Source organism: Cucurbita pepo, chromosome 12 (genome assembly GCF_057944985.1).
Source record: "Cucurbita pepo subsp. pepo isolate OVF chromosome 12, ASM5794498v1, whole genome shotgun sequence".
Taxonomy (NCBI): Eukaryota; Viridiplantae; Streptophyta; class Magnoliopsida; order Cucurbitales; family Cucurbitaceae; genus Cucurbita; species Cucurbita pepo.
Genome location: NC_141809.1, coordinates 12138436 through 12158723, shown reverse-complemented (window position 1 = coordinate 12158723; position 20288 = coordinate 12138436). Strand labels below are relative to the sequence as shown.

Below are 20288 nucleotides of genomic sequence, written 5' to 3'. Positions count from 1 at the left end.
CTAGAAAAATGGCCACAATTTAAAGGCCTCAGAAATGCAATTGCTTTGAACTTCAAAGAGTTTGCAATGCAAGATATGGATGAACATAAACTAATGAAATCCAGGCCAAAACTTAGCAGAAAAGCCATGTCAAATTTCTTTGCTGCTGCCACAGGTGCTTTTTCCTTCCAGTTCTCAATGGTTTCGAGTTTGATGAATGCCCATCTGGAAGAAACCAGTTCCTGTCCTTGATCAAACCCGATACCGATAATCCTACATTCGTCTCCTTTCCTGAAGGAAACGTGTGCGATGTCTTGGTACCGTTTAGTATTTCACCTGAAATTCCTCCGAGTTTACTATCCATGTAGCTTACAAAAGTTTGTCTCGGCTGTAACTTCGTGAAACTGGTCTGTTAGTTTCTCGAACTCACTGCACACGAGTTTCAGGGCTTGAACAACCTCACCCATAAATGGTCTATGAGACACTTCCGGTTGCACACACATAGAAGCAATTGCTGCTACTCTGGCCAAGCTATCAATGGAGATATCAGACTTAATAGCTGGGTCTGTTATTACATCTAACCCCTCCTTGCTCGTGAGAAGCGGACGAGCCCAAGCAACGAGATTTTCTTGTCCGGGAGGAAGCGACAAGTCTACTGGCTTTCTTCCTGTAAGTAGCTCAAGTAGGACGACACCATAGCTGTAGACATCGCTCTTTACAAGAAGGTGGCCAGTCATTGCATATTCTGGAGCTAGATAACTGGAAACCAGAAGGTAATGTACTGTATTAGATTAATGTTGATGGAGTTGAGAAAGTAAGTGAATTTGAAGGAACTTCAGTTTTTTACCCAAAAGTTCCCATAACATGTGTTGAGATGTGCTTGTTTCCTTCCTCTAGTGCAGTTCTAGCTAATCCAAAATCTGAAACTTTAGGTGTGAAGTCACATTCCAACAAGATGTTGCTAGCTTTGAAGTCTCGATGAATGACTCGAGGATTGGAGTCTTCGTGCAGATAGGCTAGGCCTCGAGCAGCACCGAGGGCAACCTTCAAGCGGGCATCCCAGTCAAGTGGACTGGTTAACTTGTCAATGCCTGGAACCATCACAAAACAAGTTGAATATGAATGTCAAACCATGTAAGGTACTCAAGATTTTGCAGAAAGTTGCTCACCATGTAAGTGTGATTCAACACTTCCATTAGGAACCAATTCGTATACCAGGCAACGATTTCGATCTTCGGTACAAATTCCGATCAACTTAACTAGATTTCTATGGTGCAGACGGCTCAGCATCTCGACTTCTGCCAAGAATTCCTGAATACCATGTTGATTATGTCTTTTAAGAACCTTCACAGCCACTTCCCTTCCATCATCTAAACGGCCACTGTAAACAATTCCAAAGCCACCTTCTCCTAATATTCTTGCAGAGTTGAAGTTATCAGTGGCATTCTCCATGTCTTTCAGGGTGAAGTGCTTTGCCGCCCCGATATACGTCATAGGATCGTCGTTGAGAGGCAAAGACGAAGAACCCTGTTCACTTCCAGCCGTGCCTGTAGAAATTGCTCGAGTTCTAAACCGAGTTTAGGAATAAAACAAGTGCGGAAACTGTGAAGGGAACAATGGTTTACCTGGGGGTTTTGCAGGTGAGGCTATCAAGTTGTGTGGAATTTGTGCTGGATGATGTGCAGGCACACTGCATCTCAACAGGCAAACCCAAGCAAGTCCAACACACATGACAAAGGCAGTGAACGATGATACAGTAATCACCACAATCATGTTCCTGCCAAGCCCTTCTTTTCTTCGTCTCGGCACGTCGACTCCCAACGGTTTAAATGCATTTCCTGCATTAGTATTGCTGGTGTTCAAACCATCATTAATGGAGGAAGTACCTAAAGGTGCTGACGGAGGAGATGGCGGAAGACCTGCATGAGCTAGAGCTAATCAGAAAAGAAACATTGTTGAATTTTAGAAAGCCCTCTTGAAGCTGCTTAGATAAAAATAGAAAGAACTCCAAGTGAATGAAAACTATTATTGCTTCTTTCGAATTACCGACCCCAAGCCTACCGCTAGCAGATATTGTCCATTTTGGCTTGTTACGTATCGTCGTCAGCCTCATGGTTTTTAAAACGCATCTGCTAGGAAAAAGTTTTCACACTCTTATAAGGAATGCTCCGTTCTATTCCCCAACCGATATGAGATCTCACAATCCACCCCCTTTCAAGACCCAGCATCCTTGCTATCACTCGTTCCCTTCTCCAATTAATGTGGGACCTCCCAATCTAACCCTCTTCAGGGCCCAGAGTCCTTGTTGGCACACTGCCTCGTGTCCACCCTCCTTCAGGGTTCAGTCTCTTAGCTAGCACATCGCCCCGTGTCGGGCTCTGATACCATTTGTAACGGCTCAAACCCACTACTACTAGATATTGTCCTCTTTGAGCTTCCCTTTTGGGTTTCCTCTCGAGGTTTTTAAAACGCGTCTACTAGGGAGAGGTTTCCACACCCTTATAAAGAATGTTTCGTTCTCCTCACCAACCGATGTAGGATCTCACAATCCACCCCCTTCGGGGCCCAGCATCCTCGCTGGCACTCGTTCCTTTTCCAATCAATATGGAACCTCCAATCCACCCCCCTTCAAATTCCAATGTCCTTGCTGGCGCCCCTTTCGAGACTCAGCCTCCTCGTTGGCATATCGGCCGGTGTCTGGCTCTGATACCATTTATAATAGTCCAAGTCCATCATTAGCAGAAATTGTCCTCATTGGACATTCCCTTTCGAGCTTCCCCGCAAAGTTTTTAAAAATGCGTCTGCTAAGAAGAGGTTTCCACACCTTTATAAAAATGATTCGTTCTCCTCCCCAACCGATGTGGAATCTCACACAAACAATGAGAACTACACGATGAAAAATCATGTAAACAATGCACTAGATTCACTTTTCCACAACCACTCCTTGTTGAAACTTTTGAATATTCAAGACCAAAAGATGAAGGATCAAGAGCTAACCTGGATATTTGACATCTAGTACTTGATATCTACCAAACAAAGAAGCTTTGATTGATACCTTTCTCCGCCAAAATTTCTGATATATAAAAAAGGCCGTGTTATGATCGAATCTTGATCTTCTTGGAACCAAGTTGATGAGAACAGTTGTTTTTTCTAACTGCTGACTTGCAGCATCAGCTCCCATAATTCGAACTTGGCTATGGTTCAGACTGATACTATCAGCAATTTCCTCTGCAAGTTCTGAAACCAGAGGGAAAAATGTGTACACTGCAACGTTGAGGCTGATTTTGACTTGAATTGGCCACACGCAACCGCATGGCATCCCGGGAGGCGTATACGTCATTGGCTCTGTACATGATATTGTACAATCTGTGGAATGCAAAACATATGGTTAAGTTTCAGATAATTTGATTTGCAATACTAAGAGTTAAGTACGTGCCTACCCCCATTAGGAGGTGGAGGTGGTAGCATCATAGCTTGTGATGGTGGCATGCTCTTCTTCTTCTTGTAAGAACCCATAGGAGAAGTTGTAGGAGCTGGAATGGGCACTGTCAGAAAGAAAACATCACCATACCATAAATGAGGGCAATAGTGTTCAAGGTTACAACTAAAGCTCGGATCTCTTTGTCATACTATAATAGTGGTCGGGTTGAATCGTTGGAGATGGTGCAGGTCCGGGCAACCTCCCTCTTGCTGAAGATGGAGATACAGCAGCAGGGCCTGAAAGTTCAATAGTGAATACGTGAGATCCCACATCAGTTGAGGAGGAGAACGAAACATTCTTTATTAGGGTGTGGAAACCTCTCCCTAGTAGACGAGTTTTAAAAACTTTGAGGGGAAGTCTGAAAGGGAAAGCCCAAAGAGGACAATATTTGCTAGTGGTGAGCTTGGGTTGTTACAAATGATATCAGAGTTACACACTGGGCGATGTGCCAGCGAGGAGACTAAGCCTCGAAAGGGTGTGGACACGAGGCAGTGTGCCAGCAAGGACACTTGGCCCCTGAAGGGGGGATTGGAGAAGGGAACGAGTACCAGTGAGGACACTGGGCTCCGAAGGGAGGTGGATTGTGAGATCCCACATTGGTTGGGGAGAATGTGGAAACCTCTCCCTAGTAGACGCGTTTTAAAAACCTTGAGGGGAAGTCCAAAGGGGAAAGCCCAAAGAAGACAATATCTGTTAACGGTGGGGTTAAGCTGTTACAAAATACTTCTATAAATCTAAATGGATAAGATTCAAAAAACGAACTAATATATCTCGAGATTCTCGACCTTGCAGGCTGCTAGACGGGGGCGATGCATGATAGGAAGGTTGTGGAGGTTTGTTTCTGAACTTCCTTCTTGAATGGTGTAGTTTATGAAAATTGATGAATGGTGAGAATGCATGAGCATGCCCCCATTTCTTAGCAGACATGGTAGGAGGAAGTGCAATGCTAGGAGCTCTACTTGAATCAACTGATTGAATAGCTACATCAGAAGAAAAGTAAACGTTACTGTTCATGTGATCACTGTCAAGATATTCCATTTCAAAGCTCAGAAACAGACACCAAAATGGATCTGAAGAGATGAACCTTTAAATGGTTTGCTAAGAACAGCATTATCCGACTTGCCATGGTGTTTCCTGCCAAAGCCATGAGATGTCGGAGTGACAGCATTGTCTGTTGACATTATAAGGAACAAAACCACTCAACACAATTAACTCTCATTTAGCTGCAGATTCATGTTTTCCAACACAAAATCTATGCAAGCAAAGATTATATGAAGTAAGTTATGCATATTTTGTGTAACAGCCCAAGTAAGTCCACCGCGCTTCGGCCCGTTACGCATCGTCATCAACCTTACGGTTTTAAAACGGGTTTACTAGGGAGAGGTTTCCACATCCTTATAAGGAATACTTCGTTTCCCTCTCCAATCAACGTGGGATCTCGCAATCCACCTCCCTTGAGTGCCCAGCGTTCTCGCTGGCACACCACCCGGTGACTAGCTCTAATACCATTTGTAACAGTCCAAGCCACTGTTAGTAAATATTATCCACTTCAGCCCGTTACGTATCGTCATCAACCTCACGGTTTCAAAATGTGTATACTTGGGAGAGGTTTCCACACCCTTATAAGAAAGGTTTCGTTCCCCTCTCCAATTGATGTAGGATCTCACAATCCACCCCTCTTGGGGGACCAGCGTCTCCGTTAGCACACCGCCCAATGACTAGCTCTAATACCATTTGTAACAACCCAAGCTCACCGCTAGTAAATATTGTCCGCTTTGCCTCGTTACGTATCACCGTCAACCTCACAGTTTTAAAACGCATGTACTAAGGAACAGTTTCCACACCCTTACAAGGAATGTTTCGTTTCCCTCTCCACTCGAACCGACGACATGGGACCTCGTGGCACGAGTTTGTTGGATTTTACCAATCTAGAATGCAAGGTAAAAAACAGCTAGTGATCAGCATCTCAATTGTTCTTCTAGTTCATGAACCATCCAATTGGTGGATACAAAAGGAAACAAACAAACAAACAAACACTCTATGCATGAAGATAATCATATTGTTCTTCCCAGAAAACTGATCAATCAACAGAATCCCATCTCGTTTCAGATCAAACCCACATCCCAATTCAACTCCAGAATCAATATTCATGAAAACTATATGATCACAACAATCAATTCAGAAATTACAGAATCAAACCAAACCAAACCAAACCAAACCCATTACCTGCAGCTTCACAGACAGAGAAAGAACCAACAGCAAAACAAATTTCAAACAGTAGAAACAGTAATCGAAACCCCATCGGAGTCCCAAATTCATAGGAAGCTTCCGCAGATTTCATCGGATCCCTCCTCTTTTTCCCCAAAATGAGAGATATCAGAGCGAAGCAGAGAGTGTAGCGATTATACAGATCAAATGGATACTCAGAGGTTTAAGAACACCAATACGGCACGCCCTGTTCGTCATCGGTTATCGAAGGGCTCCTCGATCGACGCAGTTAATCGATCCGAGTCTGTGAGAGAGAGAGAGAGAAAAAAAAAAAAGTAATGGAAAGGTTTTAAAAACGGTTTTGATACTCAAATCTCTTGACTCCTATTCAGCCATAAGTCCAAACGATTCCCTGCGAATAAACTAGATATTGATTTTAAAGTTCAAAAAAGAAGCCGACCCAGTTGGATTTTTTGACTAATCAACAACAATTTGGTGAAGAATTTTTATGTGGGTTCAAAAATCAATGCCTTCTAATTCTTAACAGTGAACACATAAATATTCTAATTGTTTTTTAACTGGCACGATCGAGCTACAACAGATCGACACAATACTAAAGAAAGCTACATGGTATAATAGTCTCGATAGCATTAGTAAGCCCCTCTTCAAGCCTCTACAAACATTCTACTCGTCTCAGTCCCCAACCCTCGAGTTATTAATAGACATTCGATCTGCTTCTAAATTAAATTAAGGATAAGGGCTCATATTCTCTCTTCAGGGTGTTTAAGTTAAAAAAACACCCGTTTATTGTCGATTTGAAAAAAATTCGGATCAAATTAGAGAATGTAAAATTATTATTTTTGAAAAAAAATAGCTTAAAGATGATCTATGGAGCATAAAGGAATGGCACCATAACGTACCCACGTCATGGCGGCCCTCAAGATTTGGTAGTTTATTTGTAAACCAAGCCTCTGACACCACCTTCTCTTTCAAATATAATTTATTCATCCTGCTGTCTCCCTCCCCACAACACAACCCAATAACATCCCGACACGTGTACTCTTTTTACGTTTCGTCGGTGACCGTAGTTAGTTCCCATATCATTTATTCCACGACCGACGATTTTTAATCTCAATAATTGTACTACGCTCTCCATCAATTTAATTTCATACTCGAATGTTCCTTTTTAAATTTTTTTTTGGAATAATTTTTAAATAAAAGAGTTTAAAAAATATTTTTAAATAAAAAAATAAAAATTAAACACAAGAAAAAATGACAATTCTAAGTTAATTACATTTAATTTTGGAGGCGAAGAAAATAATATAATAATATATTATACTATTTTCATCTAAATATTTTTAAATTCACTTAAATAAAAATATTATTCTCTCAAAGTTATTTTTCTTAAATAAATATTGAAATATTAAAAAAAAAAATTACTTAGTTTGACAAAAGAAAGCGCTGCTACAATATATTTAATTCAATATTTTTCTTATTCCTTACATTTAAATAAATATTATAATTTTAAAGTAAATTTAAATTGATTTATTTATAAAATTTCAGAAATTTGATTATTTAAATAATATTTATTAATATTTATTTTTTAAGTGTAGATTTATTATTTGTGACTGGTCTGAATAATTTTGGAAACAATTATGGAGGTTCTTTTACGTTGGTTGAAATAAGAATTGTTCAAAATTGAAAACAATTATTGAACATTAAATAGTGCACTTATTACCTTATATGTAAATTTAATTATTGTTACTTTATTATTTATAATCTGTGGGCCTACCCATAGTAAGTGATGCTCGTGATTGGTCATCATTGATGGTAAAAAAATAATTATGGTCACACAGATCGAATCAAATCGATTTTCAAAATACTTTTTCAGATATTTTTCATGTCTCGACTATTCACAAAAAAATGAGAAACAGATGAATAATTATCCCATTCATAAAGAAATCGAATCCTGTCCAGAAGTTTCATGTAAATCAGAAATTGTTGAAGAATGAACAAAATGTTTATGTTTGTCTCTTTTGAAAAAAATAATTAAATACGATTTGTTCTATGTTTTTAGATTCCATAGTAATTTAATTATTGAGTCTTCACACGTAACAATTTAGAAAAGGAAGGTTAAAAAGTGTAATGACCTAGTGTTTTTTTACATTTAATTACCGTTAAAATTGTATTAAAATCCCTCATGTCACCATGATTTATTATTTACCAAAATTAACAGGATTAACGAATCATTATGTATTAGAGTTCAAGAAATATAGAATTGTAATAATTAAATTGTTGCACGTAGAACTAAAAATATATTTTAAAAAGTGTAAAAAAAATAATTAATTAATTTTTACGTGTAATAGGTTCATAAATTTTTAATTTTGAGTCTACCAGATGTTTAACGTATTCAATAATTTTAAAAATTAACGAATCTATTCAACGTAAAATTAAAATTAGTATCATAGTACAAAATTAAAATTTCAATTTTTATGTGCAATTTAGAAAATCAATTACAATATTTTTAACACTTTAAAACTTAGGATACAAAATTAAATTTAAACAATGTAATTATGTCTGAATTATTATTTAATAATGCAAAGCTAATATTTTAAATTGAATCAAAATTGAAGATTAGATGTGGGTGTAGTTTTGTGGGATGTGATATAGCCGTAGGATTATAATTGAAGGGTGATGATTGAAGACTGCAGTTTCCTATTGTTTGGGATTGGTTGTAGATGATTATGACACGTACGATGGGAAGCTTAGGGATTTAGCTTCATACTGGGGGTTAGATTCACACGTGCGGATGGTTGCTGCCACCAAACAATAAGAGGAAGATAGCAGTCGGAGAAGGTGAGGAGCTAAAGCAAAATTCTACCCACCTCTTCGCGCGTTGGATTCACGCCACAAATCTAATAAAAATATCTTCATAGTTTTAGATGAAAATATATTTGGTTTAAAAAATATTTTTATTGTCGTAAAATTTTAAAAGTAACATTAACATCTTTTACTTTTTTATTAATTTTTTTTAAATTAAAGTTTAAAATAGAATGTTAAAGGTTTTTATTTAAATCTATCTAATAATATATATTTTTAATTTAAAGTATTACTAAAAATTTTGAACGTTAATATTTTTTTTAAAATTCAAAATATCGTTACGTGTCTCAATTACATAAACTATACTCAATTCTAGAGAGAATTAAATTTTTTAAACCATATTCAATAATTAAATTTATAATTTCGCCAAAAAAGAAGAAAAAAGGATCAACAAGTGAGTTCCACGCGCTTAAGAAGGGCGTGAGAATTGGATTGGAGATTTGTGAATTGTTGTCAAGTCCTGGTCTTTGATTCCATTGTTTCACCTTCCTGTCCTTCCTCACACCTACCCCATCCCATCCCCCTAAATTCGTTACAATTTTTATAATATTTTTATTTCCATTCAATATATATATATATAATTAATTAATTGAAGTAATTATGGCAAAATATTACCAAAATTAGTTTAAAAAGACATACCTAAGACTTCTCGGTATCCTCTAAAGTATTTCCCGAACTAAAAATATATGTTCCTAGAAAACAATAAGCTACTTCACAATCTAATCATAGTTAGACATCTTAGAGATGATTATTACGAAAACGTTAATTATAGATATAAAAATAAACCTAAATTTCAGCCCCGAGCTAATTTACCACTACTAAATTTCAAACTACTTATCGGTGTGAACGTATCTATCAGTAATTGATATGTACTAGTTGTTTTGTGTTCGGGTTTCAAATTCTCTTATTCGACTTACAGTACTAAAAATGTATTTATTCAAATATTTTCCTCATAAAAATATCTAAAGTTTTTTTCTATTTATTATATTTTTATTTTTATTTTTTTATTAAAGAAAAAGAAAGGAAGTTCTTCCTTGAAACCAAAGCATTCATCATCTTAAAAATCCCTTCCGATTTCCAAATTCAACACTCATTTTCCCTTTCTTCTCTTACCCTTTTGACGGTTTCTTCTCCGCTTCCTCTGCTACGGCCATGGCGGACAGAGTCCACCCGAACGCCGCCGGTAAAAAAGCCAATGCCAATGCCAATTCCAATTCCGACGACAATATTAACCCGACGGCCAACGCGCCGCCCTTCCCATCCACCAAATCCCAACTCTACGGCGCTTCCCGCCCCACCTTCCGTCCTCAGCCTCATAATCGCCGCCGCTCCACTTGTTGCTCAATCTGCGTCTGGCTGACTGCGATCATCGTCACCGTAATCGTCCTCATCGCCGTTGCCTCCACCGTCGTATACCTAATTTACCGTCCACACCGCCCGTCCTTCTCTGTCACAGCTCTCAAAATCGATTCCTTCAAATTTACGCCCAATTCTCAACTCAATTCCAAATTCGACCTAAATCTCGCCGCTACAAACCCTAATAAGAAAGTCAAATTCATTTACAGTCCAATTTCCGTTGCGATCTCGTCGAATGGTGTCGATCTCGGCGACGGATCGTTCCCTGAGTTCGTGCACGAGAAGAGAAACATCACGGCGATGAAGGTGACAGCGATAAGCAGTGGTGGAGAGATCGAAGGCGAGCCGGTCGATTCATTGAAGGCGGCGATTAAGAGCAAAGCCGGATTGCCGTTGGAGATTAAGGTGGAGACGAAAGTGAAGGTGAAAATGGGATGGTTGAAAATGCCGAAGGTTGGACTTAGAGTTCTTTGCGACGGAATTACGGCGGGCGTTCCGATGGCGAAGAAGAAGACGGCGGTTGCTGCGGCGGTGGATAATGCAGAGTGTAAGGTGGACTTCAGAGTGAAGATCTGGAAATGGATTGTTTGAATTTTGAGACGATGACGAAAAGAGAGGGAATTTTAAGTTTCTTGTTTTTATATTGATTTTTTTCTTTTTTTCTTTTTCTTTTTCTTTTTATTTTTATTTTTATGTCTTCCGCTCATTTGTTTGTTAATTTCAATTTTTGACTTTTAATTTCTTTTTTTTAATTGACTAATAATGGTTATTGTATTTTTGTAAATAAAACTATTTCAACATATAATCAAATGTATCTTTTATAAAATTTTTCGACATTTATTAAATAATTAATTTAATTAAGTTTATGTTAAAAAAATACCTTTAAAATAATATTTTTTAGAGAGTTGTCCGAAAATAAAAAATAAAAAAGTAATTATGAAATTACATGAAAATAAAATAAATATACGTATACATAATTATAAACATATATTTTCAAAAATTAATAAATTCGAATCGGTTAAGTTTAACCTAATCTAGTTCTAAACCCAACCTATAAGTTAAATAATTTAACCCAAAACTTGGGTTAGGTTGATCGAGTATTTTAGGTCATCCGATCTTTTGAACACCCATATTAATAATTATAACTACGAACCAATTTTAATATAATTTTAAATATATACGTTCGACTAAAATATTAAAAGTTTGAATTTCCACCTTGGCTATAGTTATTTATAAGTATATTATATTAGGACCATAATTAATTAAGTTAAAAAAAAAACCACATATTTACAATTTTTTTTTTTTTTTTTGAGAGTATGTATTTTATTTACATTCACTTTTACAAACTTAATTATTTAAAAAATTATATTTATAATCAAAGAGGATATTTTTCATGGGCTTTTATTATGTAGACTCCCCAACTTCAGGCCCACAGGCCCATTTTGATTGCTAAAAAAGATGGGCCTCAATATTGGGCTCTGATTCGAGAAACTTTTCCCGGATTTAATCCTCTACGGTAATTTTAAAATGAGCGCGAATCTGAACCGTCGAATTAGCATACTCATTACCGTACCATTGACGTTTTCTTCAAAACCTCTGCTTAAACCCTCAGGAGCCGAAAGCGGAAGGGGAAGGCGTCTCTCTCTCTCTCTCTCTCTCGCTCTATCTGGACTCTGTGGCCATTACCGGCGATGTATCGAGTAGTTTCCAGATTAGCTTCCTCAACGTCGAGAAAACTCGTAAGAAGAATTAAGATCTATTATTCGTTGCATTTGTCTACGTTTGAATCTTTCATAGTATTCAGGTGCTGATTGCTGAATTTGTTACACTGAGGATGAAACTGGAAAAGGAAATTCACTTTTGTTGTCTATTGCAGTATGTTGATTTAGCCAAGTTCAGCTAGCTTTGAATTTTCCCTCTTTTTATTTAAATGTTTGAGGACTGTATTTTGATTTGCGCGCGCATTTCTTGTAATATGAAGGAATGAACGTGGTTGTAATATTTTTCGTGAATGATGTATTAAACTTGAGATATGGTCATTGAAGCTGATCGGTTTGGTTTGTTCAATTAGAATAGCTGCGGATTGATTATTGTTTTTGGTTTTGATGAGTACGTAGTGATATGGATTGATGTTCTTAAACTAAATTTGGTTTTCTTTGGGTTTGAAGGTATGTAGCAGGGTAACGAGCAGCAGAAGTTATGCGGCGAAGGATATCAATTTTGGGAATGGGGCTCGTGCAGCTATGCTCCAAGGTGTCTCAGAGATTGCTGAAGCGGTTAAAGTGACAATGGGACCAAAGGTATTGGACCTGACTGGTCATTTGACTTTGGCGGTTTTTCTGATAGTTCACTTGGTTGGAATGTCGAAATTTGTAATGGTGGAAAGAACTCCTGCATTTTTCATTCTGATGTTTACACATTCTTAGCCGGCTATTCGAACTTAAATGGGGACTGTAATTAATTAATAGTTCTTGCTTCTTTCTCATTGTGGTTAATGAAATTAGGGTCGCAATGTAATTATTGATAAAAGTCACGGCAGCCCGAAAGTCACAAAGGATGGCGTTACTGTAGCCAAAAGTATCCAATTCAAGGACAAGGCTAAAAATGTTGGGGCAGATCTAGTAAAGCAAGTTGCGAGTGCCACAAACACTGCCGCTGGAGATGGTATTTTCTTCATTTAATCTGAATTTCCTTTATATTTATATATATTATCTTTTTATTACTAAGATTATCAATGTTGAGAAGTTCAAGCTGTATTGAGATCAGGACATTAGCATTTTTGCATTTGGATTGAAATCAAACAAATAAAGAAGTATCACTGTGCTTTCTTCAATAAAATATTTAAATTGAACTTATGATCATAGATGGGACTTGGGTCGTAACATTTTCGCCACTCAGTTATGTGCTTGCTCCTTATATACTCATTTATTTTTGGAAATCATGCATGTTTGCATGCCATTTTGATGGTGTGTTGGGCTGTGTTGTTTGTTCACTTGTCAAGATTTAGCCATATAAGAGTTGCATAGCGTATCTTGAACTTGGAGCACTACTTTTGAACTTGGACAAGCACATTGAAGGTTCTTGAATGAATTGCGTATCTTGTTGTAGGTACAACTTGTGCAACTGTTCTGACTCAGGCCATTCTCACCGAAGGTTGCAAGTCAATAGCTGCAGGTGTTAATGTGATGGATTTACGCATTGGTATCAAAACAGCAGTTGATGCTGTTATCTCTGAGTTGAAAAGCAAAGCATTGATGATAAGTACCCCAGAAGAAATTACTCAGGTAACAGGGTTCAAGAGGAAAGCTGCTTTCTAATGTTTGAAGTTGGATTCATTAGATTTGACGACTAGCTTGTATTTAGATCTTAATAGTTTGTAATTGTTGTCTTCTAAATTGGAATAGTGCTTTATACATTTTTTAGTACACACATCTGAAGTATTCAGTTTGGATTTAGGACCTCCTTATTTGTATTCTTTCTTGAGTTTTTAAGCATGAGTGTATTGATCCTAGAGCAGTTGTCACATTTTTTCTTTTGGTTGTAATAATAAACGTAATTTTTTCATCTGGATCAGCAGTTTTTTAATATAGATATAAAATATTATTTTTTTAATTTCTGCTTATTATTTGTTATTCGTCTTTTTTATCCTAGATTTGATACAATCTTTTCTACGTTTTGTTACCTTTTTATTTTCCATTTGGTCATTTGTTATTTATGAGCAGGTTGCCACTATTTCTGCAAATGGTGAACGTGAGATTGGAGAATTGATAGCAAGGGCAATGGAGAAAGTTGGAAGGGAAGGAGTGATTACTGTTTCTGTGAGCATTCTTTCCCCACTTGCTTTTGTATAATATGATAATTGAACTTATGAATACTCGAGTATACTAACTTCTATATCTCTGCAGGATGGAAATACTCTGGAGGATGAACTGGAAGTGGTGGAAGGAATGAAGCTAGGCAGGGGTTTTATTTCTCCTTATTTTATTAACGATCAAAAGACCCAGAAGTGTGTAAGTTTGGATTCCTTTTGTCATAGTTAAAACCTTTAGGTGTTTAGTACTCTAATAACATGACTGATGCTTGCTGATGCCCGAATATGAGAAAATATCATAAAATACCTTGTTGCATATGTGCTCCTTTGTAAACTTCATATGTCTGTGTGCGACCTTGTGACAATATTGCAGTGTGTTGCACGTAAGTTTTCAAAGTTATCTCTTGTATTAAAAATTTAATATGGAACTATAATGCATCTAAATGTGCAGGACCTAGAAAACCCTCTCATCCTCATACATGAAAAGAAGATTTCAGATATGAATTTAATTCTCAGAGTACTTGAACTTGCAGTAGAGGTATCAGTTTAATTTTACTTTTTACCTTTTTTTTTTTTCATGTGCAATGTTGAGTGAATAATATGCCTGAGCCTAAATATGATAAGTTCATTCTCTGAGCAGAAGAAGAGGTCACTTCTTGTTGTAGCTGAGGATGTTGAGAGTGATGCACTTGCCATGCTAATACTTAACAAGCATCATGCTGGCCTGAAGGTGATTGCTTGTTATATGGTTTATTTCTTTTTAAAGTAGTGTCCTATTAAAAAAAAAAAAAAAAAAAAAAGTCCAAGCAATGTGGCATTCTAGCTTATCTTTACCTTTTTTTTTTTTACTATTGGATGAATGTGCATGCTGATGTAAGTGCAATGATAGATCAAGTTTCTTTCCAAAAAAAATTGAGCAATTTAAGTAGACATAGTAGTAGATATAATTGTGAATATTCTTTTGGTTATTATCTACTCTCCTTGTGAAAGCTATCTCAAAAAATGTTTTAAATCCTTTCCATTCTAAAGCTGTATACATCCCAGGTTGCTGGTGACTTATATTGTTAACTCAAGTGGCTTATTACTGATGAAATCCGAGAAAATACCTTATTGTTGTCTAGCGTGCTCTGTCAACTGCAAAATGTCTTTAGTGACTTGCTTTCTTGAGTGAGTTTCTTTCCAAAAAAAATTGAGCAATTTAAGTAGACATAGTAGTAGATATAATTGTGAATATTCTTTTGGTTATTATCTACTCTCCTTGTGAAAGCTATCTCAAAAAATGTTTTAAATCCTTTCCATTCTAAAGCTGTATACATCCCAGGTTGCTGGTGACTTATATTGTTAACTCAAGTGGCTTATTACTGATGAAATCCGAGAAAATACCTTATTGTTGTCTAGCGTGCTCTGTCAACTGCAAAATGTCTTTAGTGACTTGCTTTCTTGAGTGAGTTTCAAAAAGATCTGTGTAAATGAATTAATGGAACATTATGTTTTAAATCTGTGATACTGGGTGTCTTTTAGTTCTTTCGGATATAGAGGGCATATGAGTTGCGGAGGACAACGATACAAGTATTTGTATTATGTTCTTTTATGTACGTGACTAAAGTTAAGAACTTAAGTCCCTTGCAGAATATTTACCATAGATTGTGGTCCTATCATCAATAACGCAACATTATAGTTCAAATACCTCCTTAGAAAACTTCTTCTTTCAGGTTTGTGCCATCAAAGCTCCTGGTTTTGGGGACAACAGAAAAGCAAATTTGGATGATCTTGCTATTCTGACGGGAGGAGAGGTGATACAAAGTGCTCCAATCTTAGTTCATTGTCTCAACATTTTGTATGATAGTTTAATTACATTTAAACTGAACAACAGGTAATCACCGATGAACGTGGTTTAACTCTTGACAAAGTGCAAGTAGAGATGCTTGGTACTGCAAAAAAGGTTCACGCCCAGTTCATTATGGCGCTTTTTTTTTTTTAACCTTTGTTTTTTTTGTTTAATGCTTGCTTCATGCACATTGTTAACTTCTGCTTAGGTTACTGTCTCTCTTGATGACACAATCATTCTTCACGGAGGTGGTGACAAGAAACTAATTGAAGAAAGATGTGAGCAGGTTTGTTGCAGCTAAGTTTGCTTTTTAAAACTCTCTTTTGAAGCTGAAAGGGAGATTATAACTTAATAGAAGTTGGAGTCTTCTTAGAGACCATGGGAACATGTATGAAAGTGTAGCACCTATTTTATGAATTTCTACTAATACTGTATACTGATTGCCTTGTAGTTGAGGACAACCATTGACAGGAGTACTGCAATGTTTGACAAGGAAAAAGCTCAGGAAAGATTGTCAAAACTCTCTGGTGGTGTAGCAGTCTTCAAGGTAGAGTGTTTGCCTTTATACTGTTCTGAAAGAATTTTGTATGCCTTCATAAACAATGCAGCTCTCTTGCAGGTAGGTGGGGTAAGCGAGGCAGAAGTTGGGGAGAGGAAAGACAGAGTCACAGATGCCGTGAATGCCACAAGAGCAGCTGTGGAGGAAGGAATTGTGCCAGGTAAACCTTTTTTAAACTGGACAACATATTGTTGAAAGTATTTCTGGGCAGTTGGTGGATAATCACTATCATTAGGTGGTGGAGTTGCCCTTTTGCATGCTACGAAGGTTCTGGATGATCTCCAAGCTCAAAATGCCGACCAGAAAAGAGGAATAGAAATAGTGCAACACGCTCTCAGGGTTTGTTTGTTTCTTTTGAGTTCTCAGCACTACCTTTCGGGTCCCATCTTGACCTCTTGTTTTCTTAAATCAAAGATTTGGTTTTCTTCAGGCACCCACATTTACAATAGTCTCAAATGCTGGATATGATGGAGCTTTGGTTCTTGGAAAATTACTCGAACAGGATGATCGTAACTTGGGTTATGACGCTGCAAAAGGTTGACTACTTAACATAGGACTACTCGACTTTTACTCATGACATTTAGTTTTCGATTTGGAGTTTCTCGTTTCCTCCTGCAATCGATGTCAATGGTTTTACAGCTACTTAAGTGGGAAGTGTTTGTGCAAAACAGGTGTATATGTTGACATGGTGAAGGCTGGAATTGTAGATCCTCTGAAAGTTGTGAGAACTGCTTTAGTGGATGCTGCCAGGTGAATATTTCATCCCATGCCCTTTGTTAAAAGTTGCCAAACATAGTTTATTTCATTCTCTAGGAAGGAAGTCCTTTGAAACCTTGCACCAGAAAACAAACTACCAAATGTTTTATCCACTTCTAAGCGCACTATTTGAATGTTTGATTTTCTTGAATTTTCAGCATCTCAATGCTGTTGACAACAGCCGAGGCAGCTATAGTGGAAGATCCAAATGATAAGAACAAGCTTCCAAGTAGAATGCCAGCAATGGATGACATGGGCTACTAGGGGAATTAATTCAAATTTGATTCCATTACATATCTCAATTTTCATTGGTAATTAATTAGGAAGACAATATGACGTGATGGGTTGATTATTATACAGGGAAAATGAAGTAGTCAAGGCCTGGATGGATGAACCAATATTCATCTACAGAATTCTTATGGTTGTGAACGATTCAAGTGAGTTTCTTTTTCCACATTCTTGTAAGACAACACATCAAGCAGCAATGATTTGACCACTTTTTGAGCTTTACTTTTCTTCTTCTCTAGAGTACAATTACGTCAGAGTTTTGAGGTTAGTACAATTACGTCAGAGTTTTGAGGTTAGTACAATTACGTCAGAGTTTTGAGGTTAGTACAATTACGTCAAAGTTTTGAGGTTTGAATCTCTAACCTCGACACAGAGCTTTACTAGTGTCACAACCTTAGGAGGTTATTAGAAAAAGCAAATGGAAATCAGAAGGCAAGATGAAGAATTATTTCATGTGAAAGGATGAAAGATTAATGAATTGTAATAATGATGTATTGTTCTAAAGTACAAGAAATGAATATTGGGAGAAGATAGAAGTAGAGAATGGTGTAATTTATTCAATTCTTTTATAGACACTCAAACCTTAATTTCTTCTCCCTGAGGCATTTATGGACTAAATAAGCAAAAAAGAATAAAAAAAGAAGAAAAAAAAAGAAAACTATAATGAGGGAAGGAAGGAGACAAGATTGGGTTGAAGCTAAGGATCGCAAGTTGGGAAGGTAAATAAAGTGTCAACTGCACCTTTAAGCTCTTGATCTTGAGCCTGTTGTATTGGGTCAGACTCTTTTAACATCACATTGTCCATCTTCAGCATAGCTTCTTCACTGCACAGATCAAATCACTCAAACACTCAAATTCTCTGTTGAGTATAATAAAATCCAAAAAACTCAAACTATAGAAACCCAATAATCAGTTCTTCAAAACCAAAAATTTTGAAACCCTTCCGTAGATGATCATGACACTTCTAAAAAAAATTGAAATTATTGAAATTTTCGACCCAATTTTGTTTCAATTTTGTTTAATAAGATATCAAACTGATTAACTCATACTTGGGATATAATAATAAGAAATTCCTAAATAACATGGGTCCCACACGGGTTCCTATTTCTCAAGACAAAAATTGAGACTTTTATTTTCATTATCTTATGTAGGTCTCAATTTCTAAAGAAATTATAACAAACTTAAAATTTGAAATTCTTGATAGGTGGAGATCAATTTTGTGTTTAATAAGACACCAAAATTTTTAAGATACCAAACCACCCGATTGACATGGAGGCCAATTTTGCTTAATAAGATACCAAACCACACGATTGACAAAATTCTTGATAGGTGGAGGCCAATTTTGCTTAATAAGATACGAAACCACCTGATTGACGAAATTCTTGATAGGTGGAGGCCAATTTTGTTTAATAAGATACCAAACCACCCAATTGACTCATACCATACAAGATATAATAATAGGAAATCTCGTGATAACACGAGCTCAATCATATCAAGCAAAAATTGTTTCTTAGGACCATACTTGTTTCCATGTCACAATTATGAATTTATTGGTAGTTTGAAATATTTACACTTTCAAGGGTAATTTTGTAATTGAGAATTTTGTTTTTTTCAATTTAGCCAAAACAAAAATTGCCCGTAGCTTGTCCCTGAGAAACTACCATTGGAGTCCTTGGTCCATTGGGCTAGGCCCATCTAAGAAATAAAAGGGCTTCTTGGATTATCCTTTTGGGCCGGGCTTCAATATAAGAAGAGTACGGTATACATTATTAGGAAGAAAATATAAGAACAAGGTTGGCGCCAACTACAGCCGATCATACAAATTTTGAAATGCTTTGAGGATTGAAAGAGGTAAAACAATGATAATCTCGATGAAGAAATTAATTTTGAAAAGAAAAAAAAAAAAACAAATATATTTTGGGACAGTAAAATTATAGAAACCAAAACAGGAAGCTACACAGAACAGAGATACATTATAATATATGAATTTGTAAATTAAAAATTGTAATATTGGTGCAATACAATACTGACCTGTGATGAACCAGATCATGATGATCATGATGATCCTGTTGAAACCTGAGAAGATGTTGTTGTTGTTGTTGTTGTTGTTGATGGTGATGATGGTGATTCGTATTGTTCGTATCGATCTTGATATCATGGAAATCTTGAACAGAGCCGGCCGGTTTCAATTGCAGGGAAGAACACGAATCTTGAATTCCCCAAACCTCGACTTCTTGATCTTCCAGAGTCTCCCGATTATCATTTTCCCCGACTACGAACCCTTCCCCTCCATATCCCTCCACAAATTGATGCTCAAGTCCGCCGTATCCACTCATCGGATCCGCCTCGAGAATGGCGACGGCGGCAGCGGCGGCGGCCTGCTGCTTACAAAGCGCCAATTGACTGAGAACGAAATCGAGCTCGGTTTTGATGTATTCGATCTGGAGTTGGAGGTCGCGAATGATGCGATAGCAGCCACCAACAGGATCCATGGATCGGACATCGGATTGAAAAATAATGGTGCGCATTGCCTCTTCCTTCTCGAATGGATCGAGGTTTTTAATGATTTTGGTGATGTTGCTAACGCCGAAGAGTTTATGAGCGTTGAGAAATTGGCGTTGGCGATCGTGAGGGAAATAGGGGGCGAGAATGCAATCGGGAGCGCACTTACGGCGTTGGTACTTGCAGGCGGCGCAGGCTTGAGTGGTGGCGGAGGCGAGGGTTGAGGCGGTGGTGGGGGCGGGTTTGGAGAGTTGGTGGTGGTGGTGGTGGTGGTGGTGGTGGTGGGGGTGGGGGTGGTTGTGGTGAGTGATGGGGCTCATCTGAGGGTTAATGTTAAGAAATTGTTGGAGAATGGAGGGTACTGAGAGCGCGGGTGCGGGTGCGGGTGCGGCGGGGATGGGGGAAAGCGAATTTTGTTGCTTGCTTTTTATTTATTTATTTAATTATTTCATTAATTAAAATTAAAATTAAAAAAAAAAAAAAAAAAAATTAGAGGGATTTAGTTTTGTTGTGTGCTGTGTTTTTGTGTTCCTATTTTTTCTGAGGTTTGGGGAATGGATGGATATGAAATGAAGAGATGTTAACTAATTTTAGTTACATGGGGAACGATAATCCTGGAAAATGGGGTCTCTTTCCATTC

The 20288-nt window shown here is 37.2% G+C and overlaps 3 protein-coding genes and 1 pseudogene across 4 annotated transcripts; 2 read left to right on the top strand and 2 right to left on the bottom strand.

Annotated features, from left to right (window-relative positions):
- Window position 1: 1 nt before the first annotated feature.
- Window positions 2–6209, bottom strand: LOC111806847 (receptor-like serine/threonine-protein kinase ALE2; annotated as a pseudogene). Its single transcript, XR_015423159.1, has 10 exons — window positions 5687–6209; window positions 4545–4631; window positions 4246–4440; window positions 3610–3696; window positions 3420–3524; window positions 2977–3345; window positions 1605–1898; window positions 1149–1526; window positions 827–1070; window positions 2–738 (listed from the first exon to the last, which is right to left on the bottom strand). The product of XR_015423159.1 is annotated as a receptor-like serine/threonine-protein kinase ALE2 (transcript).
- A 3387-nt stretch (window positions 6210–9596) lies between these two features.
- On the top strand, window positions 9597–10656 carry LOC147790012 (NDR1/HIN1-like protein 13). Its single transcript, XM_087129046.1, has one exon. The coding sequence runs from the start codon at window positions 9701–9703 to the stop codon at window positions 10493–10495; it is 795 nt and encodes a 264-aa protein (XP_086985172.1). The 5' UTR covers window positions 9597–9700; the 3' UTR covers window positions 10496–10656.
- Window positions 10657–11483: 827 nt separating this feature from the next.
- On the top strand, window positions 11484–17368 carry HSP60-3A (heat shock protein 60-3A). Its single transcript, XM_087129044.1, has 17 exons — window positions 11484–11643; window positions 12073–12204; window positions 12409–12568; window positions 13013–13188; window positions 13627–13722; window positions 13810–13914; window positions 14167–14253; window positions 14356–14445; window positions 15428–15508; window positions 15589–15657; window positions 15752–15829; window positions 15995–16090; window positions 16163–16262; window positions 16338–16441; window positions 16533–16638; window positions 16774–16852; window positions 17017–17368. Exons 1-17 carry the CDS (start codon window positions 11596–11598, stop codon window positions 17120–17122), a joined length of 1713 nt encoding a protein of 570 aa, XP_086985170.1. The 5' UTR covers window positions 11484–11595; the 3' UTR covers window positions 17123–17368.
- Window positions 17369–17609: 241 nt separating this feature from the next.
- LOC147790011 (uncharacterized) lies at window positions 17610–20067 on the bottom strand. Its single transcript, XM_087129045.1, has 2 exons — window positions 19178–20067; window positions 17610–17970 (listed from the first exon to the last, which is right to left on the bottom strand). Exons 1-2 carry the CDS (start codon window positions 19966–19968, stop codon window positions 17844–17846), a joined length of 918 nt encoding a protein of 305 aa, XP_086985171.1. The 5' UTR covers window positions 19969–20067; the 3' UTR covers window positions 17610–17843.
- Window positions 20068–20288: the final 221 nt, after the last annotated feature.

Coding starts and splice junctions, on each gene's coding strand:
- LOC147790012 (XM_087129046.1), top strand. CDS start 9,701: ATGGCGGACAGAGTCCACCCGAACGCCGCCGGTAAAAAAGCCAATGCC.
- HSP60-3A (XM_087129044.1), top strand. CDS start 11,596: ATGTATCGAGTAGTTTCCAGATTAGCTTCCTCAACGTCGAGAAAACTC. Junction 11,644..12,072: donor CCTCAACGTCGAGAAAACTC/GTAAGAAGAATT, acceptor TTGGGTTTGAAG/GTATGTAGCAGGGTAACGAG. Junction 13,723..13,809: donor AAGGAGTGATTACTGTTTCT/GTGAGCATTCTT, acceptor ATATCTCTGCAG/GATGGAAATACTCTGGAGGA.
- LOC147790011 (XM_087129045.1), bottom strand. CDS start 19,968: ATGAGCCCCATCACTCACCACAACCACCCCCACCCCCACCACCACCAC. Junction 17,971..19,177: donor CATGATCTGGTTCATCACAG/GTCAGTATTGTA, acceptor TGATCTGTGCAG/TGAAGAAGCTATGCTGAAGA.